Here is a 17,779-nt window from a genome sequence, read left to right as displayed (position 1 = left end):
TGACGCACAAGAGATACAAACATTTTAACTTCAATCGTGGTTGCTGGTTAAAAACTTTGCTATCTGGGCTTCAACCTTTAATGGAATGAATTTCTCAACTTGCGCCGAATTATTTTGTTCCTTTTAAGATTGTTTGCAGGGCTTTTGATTCCAATTTCTTGTCTCTCGGAAAACAAACTAGGACAGCTGACCTATATAATTCCGTGTGGACTCAAAATTTTCAAGTGTATTTCTAAATTCCAAATTGCATATCAAAACTTACTAACACTTAAGAAAATGTTTTGAGAAGCTTCTATGCAAGCAAAGAACACACATCTGGCTCCTTAAAAATGACTAGCAAAACTCAATTTTTTCCTTTAAGGTAGTTAGGTGATGTGGGTGGGGTTAGGTTTAGAAGATGTTTAGTTAATTGGTGGAAAGGTGTATATTTGGGGTGAGGAAAGCTTAGGGCAGCTGTAGATGGGGGGGGTGTAGGGTTAGAGAGGTGGTTATTTAATAAGAAATTTAAAAAACCTCATCAAAATTGGCCAAAACTCCCTTCAACTCTTGTTGTCTTTAAAGTTACTGATTTTATGTGCTCAATTAAATTCAAGTTTGTGAGTGTAACAAAATATTTTTGATTCAGGTAAGTAAACAAACACGTTAACAAACCAAATTTTGAGGAAAAAAAACAGACGACTCCGGAACCGCCTCAATAATATCGTTCAAGTGAAACCTAACTTATTCCCCCGCCAACTGCTCACCGAACATAAAGACTGCTTACTTCCTGACAAACGGCTAAATTAATCGATAAATTTCATGAAAATTCTAAACAAATTATGAATCGAAAACAATGATTTTTATGATACGCGTTGTACGATTGGTTTTTGTTTAAAAATGACTTGGCACATGATAGACAAATCATTGATCAAAGAACAGGAAGAAACGATGAATCAAAGCTTAAAAATCCTTCAGTCTTCAGGATTCTTCAGGAAATTTTTTATAAGTTGCGTCCACACGATTGTTCTACAATAACCTCGATCTCTGGCTAACCTCAAAACAAACAACACCAAAAATATAATGCCGAAAATCAAAAAAAACTGTTCGAGAATTACAAAAATTTGTTTCCTTAAAAATAGCCTATCCAGAAGCAACAACAAGTATTCAACTATCTACTCTTAGAAGCAACAATAATTGAACAATTCTTAAATAAACAGCCGAACAAAATATATATTTTTAAATGCACAAATAACAAAAAACACCCCGTAAATTTCCAGAATAGACTTGCGGGCCGTACAATACGGGTGGAAACAGATAGAGAACTGAGATGAAAAAGTTGTCGACGCCGCTTAAAAATTTCTACGAAAATTAATATGGCTTGTTTAAATTCATTCCAAAGAAACCTTTTTTATTAGGGACGTTAAATGCATATATATTTTTTGCTTTTACATTATTTCAAATAAACTTAACTAAACTTAATTTTAAGTGCAAAAGGAATTTTCTTGAGAGAGGTAAGTCACGTAAGAACAGAACGCAATCACGTAAATAACCTGAAACATTTGCTAGAGAGAATAAGAATGGGTGTCACGCACGCAAAAGTCATTAGGAGAACTTATTTTTTCATCTTAGCTGAGTGCAAAAATGCAGAACAAAAAAGATAGTCAGATGACGAAACGAAAAATATTGGAACACTGCAACTTAGCTACGCTTATCTTACAGCATCGCAGCTATAAAAACAGGCAGATAATACACAGAAAGGAAGGAAAGACAATTGATGAATCGTAATCGAATTCGTCAACAAACATAACCGACTAAACGTTGAAAAAATTGCTCTCAAACGACTAGTGGGAGCTCTAATCAATTGCAGCCTGCTTCAGTCGGGGGGGAGCTTAAATGGGACTAAGAAGCTCAATAATGGGCTTCAAATAACCACATTAGAGGTTAACATATACCACTATTAAGATTTAAAGTAAAAATCGATACCAGTTTCGGCGCACTTTTCATTTGACTTTTAGTATTAAATTGCCGCCAATTGAGTTCAGCTGTTTGAAATTGTATTTGAGAGAGAATTTTAGATCACGCGAAACGCGAAAAGTCAAGGGCGAAAAGTCACTCGAAAAGTCAAAACCGTCAAGCAAAATTTTTGCATAAAAAAAGAGACACACACGTTTACAATAAATGCTATGAATTTCGTTCCAGAGCAATTAAAAACAACTTAGATACCAATCAAAACAAATGGTTGATTAAGTAAAAAGTGAAAATTTAATTTAGAGGGGGTGTGGTTTAGATAAGTTCTATAGTTGCAAAAAACCATACATAAGTTCTATGGGTGCAAAAACCCAAAGGGGTTCAAACCCGGGACCTCCAGCATGCTAGTCCAGCATCTTATAGCACTAAACTACAATGGCTTTTATTAGAAACAAACTTAATTTCAGACAGAGAGCATCTTGGATCATTCAAAAATGAAGAGCTCAAGCGCGAAAAAGTCACTCAAGAAGCCCAAGAATGTTGCAGAATAAAAGCGCAAAAAAACAGTCACGCAAAAGTTTTGCATAAAAAAGACACGTTTAGATTAATTGCTTCAAACCTCGTTCGAGGGCAATTAAAAAGAATATATCGGTAAAAAAAAGTGCCTACATCAAAATGATAGCCTCACTATCACGTTGAGGTTATTAATAACAAAAATAGCCCCAAAAATAGCTACCTGCATCCTGAAGTTAATAGAAGTTCAAAATGCTCCAAAAGGAACAATTTGAAAAGGAGAAAAAGCAAAACCGCTTTTAAATGGACGCACGAAAAAAATTGGGTTCGATTAGCACTTTCTTTCACACCAATTCTTCTGCTCGCTCTCAGAAGAATCCATGAGCTAGAAATAGGAACACTTGTTTCTCTTACCCTTTGAGTTTTGCAACAGAAACTCACCTAAACACTAGCGGCATTGAATTTAACTTATTGGTTCACTTACTCTTGACCACTAAAAACCCGAAGGTCATCATTACTTTGCTTCGAGTCGTAAACCGGTACAACTCGCGTTCTTCGATCTCTTCCACCAAGCTTTCCCGGCTTCAAAATTTTCAGTACGCACAGTTAATACCCTCGATTACAAATTTCTGAATGAGCTTAATTTAGATCACGCGGATTTCCAGACGCCAAGTGTGAAAAAGTCATTCGAGAAGTCAAATCACTGAATCGAGCGAAAGAGTGTTTCAGAACAAATAGGAAAAACGAAAGACACATACGATTACAAGAGCCGCAAACTACATAAATTTCCATAAAAATATGTAATGAAGAGTTATCGTAGGCTGAACATAGTGCATTTAAGAGTCAACTGATGTATGATTGCTGCGTGATTTAGACAAACCTCCTTAACTACATTGGAGCATGTAGAGTTGTCAGTCATGCTGGTTTGTAGGAACTGTTCAATCGCCGAATTATTTCCATTTGAATTGTTCAATGCTAAGTCACAATCTAAAAGCAAAGAAAATCCAGGAAAATAAGTAGGTTCACTTAAGCACAGACAACACTGGAAATTGCTGCAACGTTCCACAAAAGTAAAAAGTTAACCAGAACTAACCTGCATTCTCATTCACTTTGATACAATATACGTAAATGGTGGCCAAGCTGTCACTAGTATCATATTGCGACCCAATAGTAGTTGTATCGTTTCTGAAACACCAGATTAGATCAAATGTAATGATATTCGTTTAATGTGCTTAATGTTTCGTTCTCTCAGCTTGAACACAACCAGTGATTATTGAATTTAGAGTTTAGGGAACGATTCAGCACCAAACTTACAGATCAAGTGATGCGAAGAAGCTCGTATCCTAAAACAAATTTAGATCTGAAGAAACATCAATCGAATCGCATTGCAGAACATTTGAGTTAATAAAGCCATAAAAATGGCAAAAAAGAACTCTATCGAAATTGATTTATCAAAAAATACATTCATCTTACGGTTATCTCAAGAGCATTTTTTTTCCACTCAATCAGTTTTGATACTCCGTGAATATTCGTGAATCTTAACTTAATGAATTACCTTCACTACTTTGAAGTTCTCAAAAAAGTTTTTCAAGCTCCAAGAGTTGTCAGCATTGCCACAGGTGGTATCGAAAGTTGAAAAAGCTTCTGTAGTTTCGCAATTCTTTGAAATTTCGGTCAGATACGCTGAAACAAAAGTCAAGTAGTCTTCAAGTTAATTTATCAAAATTTGTCAATTCAAGTCTTTTTCGCACTCACTTATTTCGTTTATCTCTCGACATTCCTTCGAAAAGATACCAGATCCAATCGTTCTCATTTCACCCACAGCACTGTCACTTCTCACCACATAGACCACTGATCCATACTGAAGACAGTTCACGACAATTTACAGGCTTACAAGATTTTTTAAGTAACGCTTACAAGGCTTACAAGGTATTGCTTCGTACATTACGTAACCAAATCCCGTTCAAAACATTGCAAAACTTTGGTTCGAAAAATTTTGGAATCTAAATCGATAAACTTTCTCAGGCGCAACCAAAATTTCATCAAGCAACCAATTCGTTTTCCGAAAACAACCTTGCAAAAATTTTCAAATTTCTTCATGAAATGTCACACCCCTATTTCGTGCCTTATAGTTACGTGATGTTTTTCCTATAAATATCCATCAAGAGTGCCATAAATTAGTTCATAATCAGATAGATCTCAAGGCAATATCTAGCCAGTACTTTCTATCTAGGCCTGTAACTCCTTATTTGTTTACGTTTACTAAAAACCACCTGAGATTGACAGTTTACAGATAAACAAATAAAGTAACTAAAAGCCTCAATATATACCTTTTTAAGTTCCCTGACGATGAATTTGTATAATTGGTAAATAACTTCATGAGAAACATGTACTTGGTGAAGTAATTATTCTGATAAAGTAGGTGCTAATACGGAAATTATATATGTACTTAACAAACATCAAGAGACGTACAAAAGACGGAAAACGCTCAACTTGAAGATCAGTATATTTACGAAGGACCAATACTACTTGAGGTACAACTCAACGGAACCCACGATCACCAGAACAACGGAAAACCAGCCTGACAATCAGTTGATTACAATCTCTTGAAACTTCACTAAAATTTGTAAATTTCTTATTGATCATTGTCGATTATTTCTCGTTAAAATAAGTAAAGATTGAACTGGAAGAACTTTGAAATATTATTGCAACAAGCTTCCATGTAGCTAAATAACTCCGAGAAAAGCTACTAAAATACAAAGCAACTACATATATCAAGCATTCGAACCGCTCAAAAAGCGATTAATAGCTAATTTTTTCAAATTATATCCGCTAAAAATCGCACTATGAAACAACTATAATAAGTCCTTTTACAATTCCGATAATTCAAGTTGATTATACCGGATATTAACCTCAATAACACCACAAGGAACACTCTGATAGTAAAGTGCGTAACATGGTGACAGGAGTTATTAACTGTTTCACAGTTTAACGGGCCCATTAATTCATTGACAAATTTGTTATTTTTCTTCCTTCGTTTGATTCTTTTCTTTACCACTTTCACTTCATTACCTCAAGAATATTCAGCCAGCTTCCAGCACACCACTTCCGAGCAATACGAAAATGCAGAAAGTAGTAATAAAGGAATGAAGCTTCTAGTCTTGTTCAAAGTGAGCAGTCAGACCCGAAACACATCACCCAGCAAAAACAGAGTGAAGTAACTGCTATGCTTAGATACAATGCATTAATCCATAAAGGCTTCATGGAGAGCCAAAAGAAGCAGTAATGCTTGAATAACATGCTACAATGTAGGTATTACTGCTATCAACGAAGACATTATGAATGACAACTACTCGGACAACGCAATTGACGACCAGAAGAGAAAAAACTCCAGACTTATCCGCAAGAGACATAAGTTTTGTTCATAGGGAGAGCAATCTTCAAGTTTCCCTTCAACAATTCAACTGTCCAACCACAAGTGCATTTTCATTTTGAAACGGAACTATTTGATACAGAAGACGAACAGAACCAAAGAGTTTTAGCCCGAGAGGAAAGTATGCTTTGAGTTCTTCAAAGTCTGAAATAGTTCGACAAGTATTAATCTTATATCCAATCAGACCCACTTTACTCATTAAGTTCTATTAACCAGTGCTAAAATCCATGAAAATAAACAGTTCTTTAAACCATTCATTCAACCAGTACACTTATGTTGTCTTATTCAAATTTAGAGCCTTCATTTAATGACATAAACCTCGATATTTCCAGTGCTAATTCCAACCTCTCCTTTCAATCTTAACTTTAATTTATGTTTTATCCTTCTCTAGAATTAGCCCATCTTTATTGTCTAAACATTCCTTCGGACTTATTTCTACTCTTGTCTTAACTTTGTTCATCTTCACCTTCATTTTAATTTGTCTTAACATAAACTTCATTTCTTTTAAATCTTTTAATTGTCTTTAAGTTTAACGCTTTCGTTCCAACAACTTTACTAAGAAAACATAAATTGGGTTGCTCCAACAAAAACATGTGTATAGTCTGATATTCGTGCAGATTATGTATGTTCTAGAGAAAAATTGTAAAAGCCCTTTCAAAATTTTCATGCAAAATTTAAATACAGTCCGGTAGTGTCATGCCCCTATTTCGTGCCTCATAGTTACGTAAAGAGTGCGAAAATTTTTTCTATGATCGGATAGATCTCAAGGCCATATCTGGCCATTATTTTCCACCTAGGCCTGTAACCCCTTATTTGTTTATGTTTACTAAAAACACCCGCAGATTGAGAGTTTACCGATAAGCATATTAAGTACCTGAAAACCTCAATATTTACCTTTCTAAGTTCCCTGACGATTAATTTGTATAATTGGTAAATAACTTCATGAGAAAACATGTACTTGGTGAAGTAATTATTCTGATAAAGTAGGTGCTAATCCGGAAATTGTAAATATACTTAACAAACATCAAGATACTACAAAAGCCAGAACTTGCTCAACTTGAAGATCAGTAAATATTTGCGAAGGACCAAAACTACTTGAGGTACAACTCAACGGAACCCACGATCACCAGAACAACGGAAAACCAGCCTGACAATCAGTTGATTACAATCTCTTGAAACTTCACTAAAATTTGTAAATTTCTTATTGATCATTGTCGATTATTTCTCGTTAAAATAAGTAAAGATTGAACTGGAAGAACCTTGAAATATTATTGCAACAAGCTTCCATGTAGCTAAATAACTCCGAGAAAAGCTACTAAAATACAAAGCAACTACATATATCAAGCATTCGAACCACTCAATAAAAGGCTATTTTTTAGCTAATTTTATTCAAATTATAACCACTGAAAATCGCACTATGAAACAACTTTAATAAGTCCTTGTAAAATTCCAATAATTCAAGTTGATTATACTTGAAATTAACCTCAATAACACCACGAGGAACACTCTCAAAGTTAGTGCGCAACATGAAATCTGTCATGGTCAAAAATTACTTCCTGCACCCAATTGAGCTTCATCTGAAATAAGTATCTGTCTTGGCAGAAACATATATTTAGTCGTCACTTCAATTTTTTTAGGACAATCTAAGACCTCTAAAGCAGTTTTACAGCATTCTGACCAGCAAAATTGAAAATGAAGCGTACACATATAAGACGATTAAAGTCGGAAAAATTGCTCTCAAACATCAAACAGGGTAATTTATTTATTTTGAAACGGAACTATTTGATACAGAAGACGAACAGAACCAAAGAGTTTTAGCCCGAGAGGAAAGTATGCTTTGAGTTCTTCAAACTCTGAAATAGTTCGACAAGTATTAATCTTATATCCAATCAGACCCACTTTACTCATTAAGTTCTATTAACCAGTGCTAAAATCCATGAAAATAAACAGTTCTTTAAACCATTCATTCAACCAGTACACTTATGTTGTCTTATTCAAGTTTCAAGTCTTCATTTAATGACATAAACCTCGATATTTCCAGTGCTAATTCCAACCTCTCCTTTCAATCTTAACTTTAATTTATGTTTTATCCTTCTCTAGAATTAGCCCATCTTTATTGTCTAAACATTCCTTCGGACTTATTTCTACTCTTGTCTTAACTTTGTTCATCTTCACCTTCATTTTAATTTGTCTTAACATAAAACTTCATTTCTTTTAAATCTTTTAATTGTCTTTAAGTTTAACGCTTTCGTTCCAATAACTTTACTAAGAAAACATAAATTGGGTTGCTCCAACAAAAACATGTGTATACTCTGATATTCGTGCAGATTATGTATGTTCTAGAGAAAAATTGTAAAAGCCCTTTCAAAATTTTCATGCAAAATTTAAATACAGTCCAGTAGTGTCATGCCCCTATTTCGTGCCTCATAGTTACGTAAAGAGTGCGATAATTTATTCTATGATCGGATAGATCTCAAGGCCATATCTGGCCATTATTTTCCACCTAGGCCTGTAACCCCTTCTTTGTTTACGTTTACTAAAACACCCGCAGATTGAGAGTTTGCAGATAAACATATTAAGTACCTAAAAACCTCAATATTTACCTTTCTAAGTTCCCTGACGATTATTTTGTATAATTGGTAAATAACTTCATGAGAAAACCTGTACTTGCTGAAGTAATTATTCTGATAAAGTAGGTGCTAATCCGGAAATTGTAAAAATACTTAACAAACATCAAGATACTTCAAAAGCCAGAACTTGCTCAACTTGAAGATCAGTAAATATTTGCGAAGGACCAAAACTACTTGAGGTACAACTCAACGGAACCCACGATCACCAGAACAACGGAAAACCAGCCTGACAATTAGTTGATTACAATCTCTTGAAACTTCACTAAAATTTGTAAATTTCTTATTGATCATTGTCGATTATTTCTCGTTAAAATAAGTAAAGATTGAACTGGAAGAACTTTGAAATATTATTGCAACAAGCTTCCATATAGCTAAATAACTCCGAGAAAAGCTACTAAAATACAAAGCAACTACATATATCAAGCATTCGAACCACTCAATAAAAGGCTATTTTTTAGCTAATTTTATTCAAATTATAACCACTGAAAATTGCACTATGAAACAACCTTAATAAGTCCTTGTAAAATTCCAATAATTCAAGTTGATTATACTTGAAATTAACCTCAATAACACCACGAGGAACACTCTCAAAGTTAGTGCGCAACATGAAATCTGTCATGGTCAAAAATTACTTCCTGCACCTAATTGAGCTTCATCTGAAATAAGTATCTGTCTTGGCAGAAACATATATTTAGTGGTCACTTCAATTTTTTTAGGACAATCCAAGACCTCTAAAGCAGTCTTACAGCATTCTGACCAGCAAAATTGAAAATGAAGCGTACACATATAAGCCGATTAAAGTCGGAAAAATTGCTCTCAAACATCAAACAGGGTAATTTATTTATTTTGAAACGGAACTATTTGATACAGAAGACGAACAGAACCAAAGACTTTTAGCCCGAGAGGAAAGTATGCTTTGAGTTCTTCAAAGTCTGAAATAGTTCGACAAGTATTAATCTTATATCCAATCAGACCCACTTTACTCATTAAGTTCTATTAACCAGTGCTACAATCCATGAAAAAAAAGTTCTTTAAACAGTTCATTCAACCAGTACACTTATGTTGTCTTATTCAAGTTTCGAGCCTTCATTTAATGACATAAACCTCGATATTTCCAGTGCTAATTCCAACCTCTCCTTTCAATCTTAACTTTAATTTATGGTTTATCCTTCTCTAGAAATAGCCCATCTTTATTGTCTAAACATTCCTTCGGACTTATTTCTATTCTTGTCTTAACTTTGTTCATCTTCACCTTCATTTTAATTTGTCTTAACATAAACTTCATTTCTTTTAAATCTTTTAATTGTCTTTAACTTTAACGCTTTCGTTCCAACAACTTTACTAAGAAAACATAAATTGGGTTGCTCCAACAAAAACATGTGTACACTCTGATATTCGTGCAGATTATGTATGTTCTAGAGAAAAATTGTAAAAGCCCTTTTTTCAAAATTTTCATGCAAAATTTAAATACAGTCCGGTAGTGTCATGCCCCTATTTCGTGCCTCATAGTTACGTAAAGAGTGAAATAATTTATTCCATAATCAGATAGATCTCAAGGCCATATCTAGCCATTATTTTCCACCTAGGCCTGTAACCCCTTATTTGTTTACGTTTACTAAAAACACCCGCAGATAAAGAGTTTGCAGATAAACATATTAAGTACCTAAAAACCTCAATATTTAACTTTCTAAGTTCCCTGACGATTAATTTGTATAATTGGTACATAACTTCATGAGAAAACGTACTTAGTGAAGTAATTATTCTGATAAAGTAAGTGCTAATCCAGAAATTGTAAATATACTTAACAAACATCAAGATACGTACAAAAGCCAGAACTTGCTCAGATTGAAGATCAGTAAATATTTGCGAAGGACCAAAACTACTTGAGGTACAACTCAACGGAACCCACGATCAGCAGAACAACGGAAAACCGGCCTGACAATCAGTTGATTACAATCTCTTGAAACTCCACAAAAATTTGTAAATTTCCTATTGATCATTTTCGATTATTTCTCGTTAAAATAAGTAAAGATTGAACTGGAAGAACTTTATGAAACATTATTGCAACAAGCTTCCATATAGCTAAATAACTCCGAGAAAAGCTACTAAAATACATGGCAACTACATATATGAAGCATTCGAACCGCTCAAAAAAAGGCTATTTTTAGCTAATTTTATTCAAATTATAACCACTGAAAATTGCACTATGAAACAACATTAATAAGTCCTTGTAAAATTCCAATAATTCAAGTTGATTACACTTGAAATTAACCTCAATAACACCACGAGGAACACTCTCAAAGTTAGTGCGCAACAAGAAATCTGTCATGGTCAAAAATTACCTCCTGCACCTAATTGAGCTTCATCTGAAATAAGTATCTGTCTTGGCAGAAACAAATATTTAGTCGTCACTTCAATTTTTTTAGGACAATCCAAGACCTCTAAAGCAGTCTTACAGCATTCTGACCAGCAAAATTGAAAATGAAGCGTACACATATAAGCCGATTAAAGTCGGAAAAATTGCTCTCAAACATCAAACAGGGTAATTTATTTTGAAACGGAACTATTTGATACAGACGACGAACAGAACCAAAGAGTTTTATTTGAGTTCTTCAAAGTCTGAAATAGTTCGACAAGTATTAATCTTATATCCAATTAGTCCCACTTTACTCATTAAGTTCTAGTAACCAGTGCTAAAATCCATGATAATAAACAGTTCTTTAAACCATTAATTCAACCAGTATACTTATGCTGTCTTATTCAAGTTTAGAGCCTTCATTTAATGACTTAAACTTCATTTCTTTTAAATCATTTAATTGTCTTTAATTTTAACGCTTTCGTTCCAACAACTTTACTAAGAAAACATAAATTGGGTTGCTCCAACAAAAACATGTGTACACTCTGATATTCGTGCAGATTATGTATGTTCCATAGAGAAATTGTAAAAATCCTTTCAAAATTTTCATGCAAAATTTAAAAACAGTCCGGTAGTGTCATGCCCCTATTTCGTGCCTCATAGTTACGTAAAGAGTGAAATAATTTATTCCATAATCAGATAGATCTCAAGGCCATATCTAGCCATTATTTTCCACCTAGGCCTGTAACCCCTTATTTGTTTACGTTTACTAAAAACACCCGCAGATAAAGAGTTTGCAGATAAACATATTAAGTACCTAAAAACCTCAATATTTAACTTTCTAAGTTCCCTGACGATTAATTTGTATAATTGGTAAATAACTTCATGAGAAAACGTACTTAGTGAAGTAATTATTCTGATAAAGTAAGTGCTAATCCAGAAATTGTAAATATACTTAACAAACATCAAGATACGTACAAAAGCCAGAACTTGCTCAGATTGAAGATTAGTAAATATTTGCGAAGGACCAAAACTACTTGAGGTACAACTCAACGGAACCCACGATCAGCAGAACAACGGAAAACCAGCCTGACAATCAGTTGATTACATTCTCTTGAAACTCCACAAAAATTTGTAAATTTCCTATTAATCATTTTCGATTATTTCTCGTTAAAATAAGTAAAGATTGAACTGGAAGAACTTTATGAAACATTATTGCAACAAGCTTCCATATAGCTAAATAACTCCGAGAAAAGCTACTAAAATACATGGCAACTACATATATGAAGCATTCGAACCGCTCAAAAAAAGGCTATTTTTTAGCTAATTTTATTCAAATTATAACCACTGAAAATTGCACTATGAAACAACATTAATAAGTCCTTGTAAAATTCCAATAATTCAAGTTGATTACACTTGAAATTAACCTCAATAACACCACGAGGAACACTCTCAAAGTTAGTGCGCAACATGAAATCTGTCATGGTCAAAAATTACCTCCTGCACCTAATTGAGCTTCATCTGAAATAAGTATCTGTCTTGGCAGAAACAAATATTTAGTCGTCACTTCAATTTTTTTAGGACAATCCAAGACCTCTAAAGCAGTCTTACAGCATTCTGACCAGCAAAATTGAAAATGAAGCGTACACATATAAGCCGATTAAAGTCGGAAAAATTGCTCTCAAACATCAAACAGGGTAATTTATTTTGAAACGGAACTATTTGATACAGACGACGAACAGAACCAAAGAGTTTTATTTGAGTTCTTCAAAGTCTGAAATAGTTCGACAAGTATTAATCTTATATCCAATTAGTCCCACTTTACTCATTAAGTTCTAGTAACCAGTGCTAAAATCCATGAAAATAAACAGTTCTTTAAACCATTAATTCAACCAGTATACTTATGCTGTCTTATTCAAGTTTAGAGCCTTCATTTAATGACTTAAACTTCATTTCTTTTAAATCATTTAATTGTCTTTAATTTTAACGCTTTCGTTCCAACAACTTTACTAAGAAAACATAAATTGGGTTGCTCCAACAAAAACATGTGTACACTCTGATATTCGTGCAGATTATGTATGTTCCATAGAGAAATTGTAAAAATCCTTTCAAAATTTTCATGCAAAATTTAAATACAGTCCGGTAGTGCCATGCCCCTATTTCGTGCCTCATATTTACGTAAAGAGTGAAATAATTTATTCCATAATCAGATAGATCTCAAGGCCATATCTAGCCATTATTTTCCACCTAGGCCTGTAACCCCTTATTTGTTTACGTTTACTAAAAACACCCGCAGATAAAGAGTTTGCAGATAAACATATTAAGTACCTAAAAACCTCAATATTTAACTTTCTAAGTTCCCTGACGATTAATTTGTATAATTGGTACATAACTTCATGAGAAAACGTACTTAGTGAAGTAATTATTCTGATAAAGTAAGTGCTAATCCAGAAATTGTAAATATACTTAACAAACATCAAGATACGTACAAAAGCCAGAACTTGCTCAGATTGAAGATCAGTAAATATTTGCGAAGGACCAAAACTACTTGAGGTACAACTCAACGGAACCCACGATCAGCAGAACAACGGAAAACCAGCCTGACAATCAGTTGATTACAATCTCTTGAAACTCCACAAAAATTTGTAAATTTCCTATTGATCATTGTCGATTATTTCTCGTTAAAATAAGTAGAGATTGAACTGGAAGAACTTTATGAAACATTATTGCAACAAGCTTCCATATAGCTAAATAACTCCGAGAAAAGCTACTAAAATACATGGCAACTACATATATGAAGCATTCGAACCGCTGAAAAAAGGCTATTTTTTTAGCTAATTTTATTCAAATTATAACCACTGAAAATTGCACAATGAAACAACTTTAATAAGTCCTTGTAAAATTCCAATAATTCAAGTTGATTATACTTGAAATTAACCTCAATAACATCACGAGGAACACTCTCAAAGTAAGTGCGCAACATGAAATCTGTCATGGTCAAAAATTACCTCCTGCACCTAATTGAGCTTCATCTGAAATAAGTATCTGTCTTGGCAGAAACATATATTTAGTCGTCACTTCAATTTTTTAGGACAATCCACGACCTCTAAAGCAGTCTTACAGCATTCTGACCAGCAAAATTGAAAAAGAAGCGTACACATATAAGCCGATTAAAGTCGGAGGAACACTCTCAAAGTTAGTGCGCAACATGAAATCTGCCATGGTCAAAAAATACTTCCTGCACCTAATTGAGCTTCATCTGAAATAAGTATCTGTCTTGGCAGAAACATTTATTTAGTCGTCACTTCAATTTTTTTAGGACAATCCACGACCACTAAAGCAGTCTTACAGCATTCTGACCAGCAAAATTGGAAATGAAGCGTACACATATAAGCCGATTAAAGTCGGAAAAATTGCTCTCAAACATCAATCAGACAGGGTAATCTATTTCAGAGGGGACATTAGCCTAGGTTAAACTAATTTTTAAGGTTTTTAAAACTCCCGGAAAGGAGGGGTTCGACCCACGATCTCTGCAGAAAGATACCGAAACATTAACCACTCGTCGATCATGGTCTTGTTACAGCCGATAATGAAATAACTTCTGTTTTAGCATCAGATTAATATTCTGAATAATGGCAATTTAGGTCAGGCAAAAATTTAGGAGTTAATCTTGAAAAAAAACTCGAAAACAAAAACAACTAGCGAGAAAGCAAAACTTCGGTCAAATGCCATTTCCTCATTCAACTTCAAATTTATATTTAAAAAAATCACGCCGCATAATCGATCAATTTTTCGCTCCACTTCTCTTTTCGGCGTGAAAAAATTGCTACTCCAATTTGACTAAAATCATCAAAGTGTGAACATATCATTGAAAAAAGACAACGCCCCCATCACATTTCAAACTCTTTGAAGTGTTAAAACAACACCCGCAATTACAGCCGGCTATTTGCTCTTGGTCAAAAAATACTTCCTTTACCTAATTGAACTTCATATGAAATAAATGAGATCTGAAAAAAGTATCTGTCTTGGCAGAAACATTAAACAACTTCTACTGAGTCGCCACTTCAATTTTTTTAAAATAACATAACCGACTAAACGTCGGAAGAATTGCTCTTGAACGACTAGTGGGAGCTCTAATCAATTGCAGCCTGCTTCAGTCGGGGGAGCCTAAATGGGACTAAGAAGTTCTATAGTGGGCTTCAAATAACCACATTAGAAGTTAACATATACCAAAGATTTAAAGTAAAAAATGACACCAGTTTCGGCGCAATTTTCATTTGACTTTTAGTATTAAATTGCCGCCAATTGAGTTCAGCTGCTTGAAATTGTGATTGAGAGAGAATTTTAGATCACGCGAAATGCAAAAAGTCAATGGCGTAAAAGTCACTCAAAAAGTCAAAATTGTCAAGCGAAAACTTTGCATAAAAAAAGACAAACGTTTACAATAATTAATATGAACTACGTTCAAGAGCAATTAAAAATTGGGACAATTCATGGCCTCTCAATCTTAAAGCATTCAGACCCGCAACTTTGAAAATGCACTGTACAAACATAAGCCGTTTAAACTGAGAAAGGGTTTTAAGGGTGTTACAACTCCGGCAAATGAGGGGTTCGTACCCTTGATATCCGGAGAAAGACACGGAAACATTAACCACTCGTCTATCAGGGTCTTGTGATTGCTGATCTTACAACTTTTGTTTGGGCAACAGACTTAAAATCCAAAAAAATCGCAATTTAGGTCACGCAAAAGTCATCTTGAAAAAGTCGTTCGCGAAGAATTAAGAAAATCTTTGCAAAATCTCATACTTGCATAAAATTAGCAATATGGAACGCAAAAGAAAGAACTCTTCTCTGCTATTTACAACTAATTTATATACACGATGCATCCAGGAAATAAGCCACCACTGATTCCCAACAATCAGAAAAATACGGGAAAATGTTGATTGCTATACAAAAACGTTTTTAAAGTGCGAGCTATTTTGATTGCATTGTCTACAAAGACACTCCGTTTTCTAAACGAGAAGACAGGGACTAGTATCAATACTTAACATAGCACGCAGATTGCCGTTGACGCGCAAGACTCATATGGGGCTGAAACAGAAAACGCACAGAAGATAGAAATTGACCTACTTTTCCCAAGTTTCAAAAAGTGTTCTAATTCGCTTGGCAGTTTCAGTTCAATTCAAAACTTAATTCAGCTTTTAAACTGAAGGCTATTACGCTTAACACTGATGTCAGCGAGCAATAGTTCTAATGCACTTTGATAACCTTGAGAGGCTGACCGAGGCTATTAATAAGCATTAGAAATGATAAAAAAGACCTATGAGATCAAACTTCAAGCAGCAGGCATCTAAAATTGGGCTTTATCGGATTATCCGCTGCTAATCTTGATTGTCTTCCGATTGTCTTTCTAGTCTTGATTGTCTTTCGTTTTAAGGCACCTCGAGCCCAATGAGAGAAAAGTAATACTAGCCACGAGAAGATTTCGTACAAAAGTTGTAAACCAAAGAAAAACAAAAATGTTTGTTCGAGGAAGTAGAAAACAGCAGAATAAGTACTGGCTTACAGTTCAAATAATTTACACTGAATAAATAAAAAAAACATAGCAGGACAAGTCCTAACGTACAATTCAAAGAATTTTCATTGACTAAACTAGACCAAGAAAGGACTATGAGTGAATTGAGAAAACCATTTAAAAAAAATCAGATAAACAATAAGAAAAAAAACAGAAAATCAATGTCAAAATGCCGCATGTGAACAAAAAACCACTAGCGAGAAATGAAAATTCAATTCAAACAAAAAACAAGGCCTAGAATGAGCTGTGAATGGATTGGGAAAACCATTTAGAAAAAAATCCGATCCAAAAAAATCGAAAAAACAGTAAAAATCAGAGTGGAATTGCCGCATGTGAACAAAAAACCACTACCGAGAAATCGAATTTTTGTTCAAATACCATTTTCTCACTCTACTTTAAAATTAGAGCGAAAAAAATTCACGCCGCAAAACCACTCGCTTTTTCGCTCCATTTCCTGTTTCGGCGTGACCAAAATCACCACTCCAATTTGACTTCAAAATCATGAAAATGTGTGAACAGATCTTAAAAAAAAAAGACAGCGCCCCAATACAATTCAAATTCTTTGAATTGTAAAAAAAACAAGAACTAGACATTACTACGAATGGGCTCAGAATACCATCTAAAAAACAATCCGATTAAAATTGCCGATTTAAACACAAACCACTAACGAGAAAGTGAATGTTTGTTCAAACACTTTTCTCCCTCAATTTTAAATTTAGAGCAAAATTTAGGGCACGCCACAACACCACTCGCTTTTTCACTCAAGTGCCACAAAAGAACGCTACTTCAATATGGCGTCGAAAATCATCAATAAGTGTGAACAGATCTTATCTTTCAAAGCCAAAACCAATCATGGTCAAATTTAAGGGACAAGATTTCCGAAAGAGATGAAATGTGACTGAAAAGTCCTATCAACACTGCCAGTATTTTGCAAACATATGAAACTTTGATGACTCGGTGAACAAACAAAAAGCTTAAATAACCCTTCTATTATCTAAATTTAATTGCTGCATTCGTGCAATAAACTTTTGCAATTCTCAAATTTTGCAAAAATTAGGCTTCATTGAACTGAAATTTCGCTAAATGAAGGCATTTGAAAATTTAAAAACATATAACTTCGGAAAGCATTTAAAATTCTATTATATTGGAATTTAACAAGATCGATTTTTCAGCGGGTTTGTAATTGAAACCTTTAAAAGCCGTCAAAATGCAACAGTAACGGAGAATATGGTAAAATAGGCTAAAACGATCGATTTGGGCGCTAAAATAAGCCACAATCCCAAAACTTCAGAGCTGGATAGTATAAACACCATTGGAAAGTTTCT

At 34.1% G+C, this 17,779-nt stretch overlaps 1 protein-coding gene across 2 annotated transcripts in view; it reads right to left on the bottom strand.

Moving 5' to 3' along the window:
- LOC142337091 (tectonic-1-like) overlaps positions 1-17,779 on the bottom strand; it is a 145,282-nt gene that overhangs the window by 13,341 nt on the left and 114,162 nt on the right. For both annotated transcript variants that reach the window (XM_075386161.1, XM_075386162.1), the window contains exons 5-9: positions 4,216-4,321; positions 4,016-4,143; positions 3,775-3,803; positions 3,554-3,645; positions 3,341-3,447 (exon numbers count right to left, since the gene is read on the bottom strand). In XM_075386161.1, coding sequence (XP_075242276.1) covers positions 3,341-3,447; positions 3,554-3,645; positions 3,775-3,803; positions 4,016-4,143; positions 4,216-4,321 — 462 coding nt within the window. The remainder of the gene's footprint in view (positions 1-3,340; positions 3,448-3,553; positions 3,646-3,774; positions 3,804-4,015; positions 4,144-4,215; positions 4,322-17,779) is intronic.

This window comes from Convolutriloba macropyga, chromosome 3 (genome assembly GCF_964194025.1).
Source record: "Convolutriloba macropyga chromosome 3, txConMacr16.3, whole genome shotgun sequence".
NCBI lineage: Eukaryota > Metazoa > Xenacoelomorpha > Acoela > Convolutidae > Convolutriloba > Convolutriloba macropyga.
Note: the sequence above shows the minus strand (reverse complement) of the source record. Positions and strands in the feature narration are given on the sequence as shown.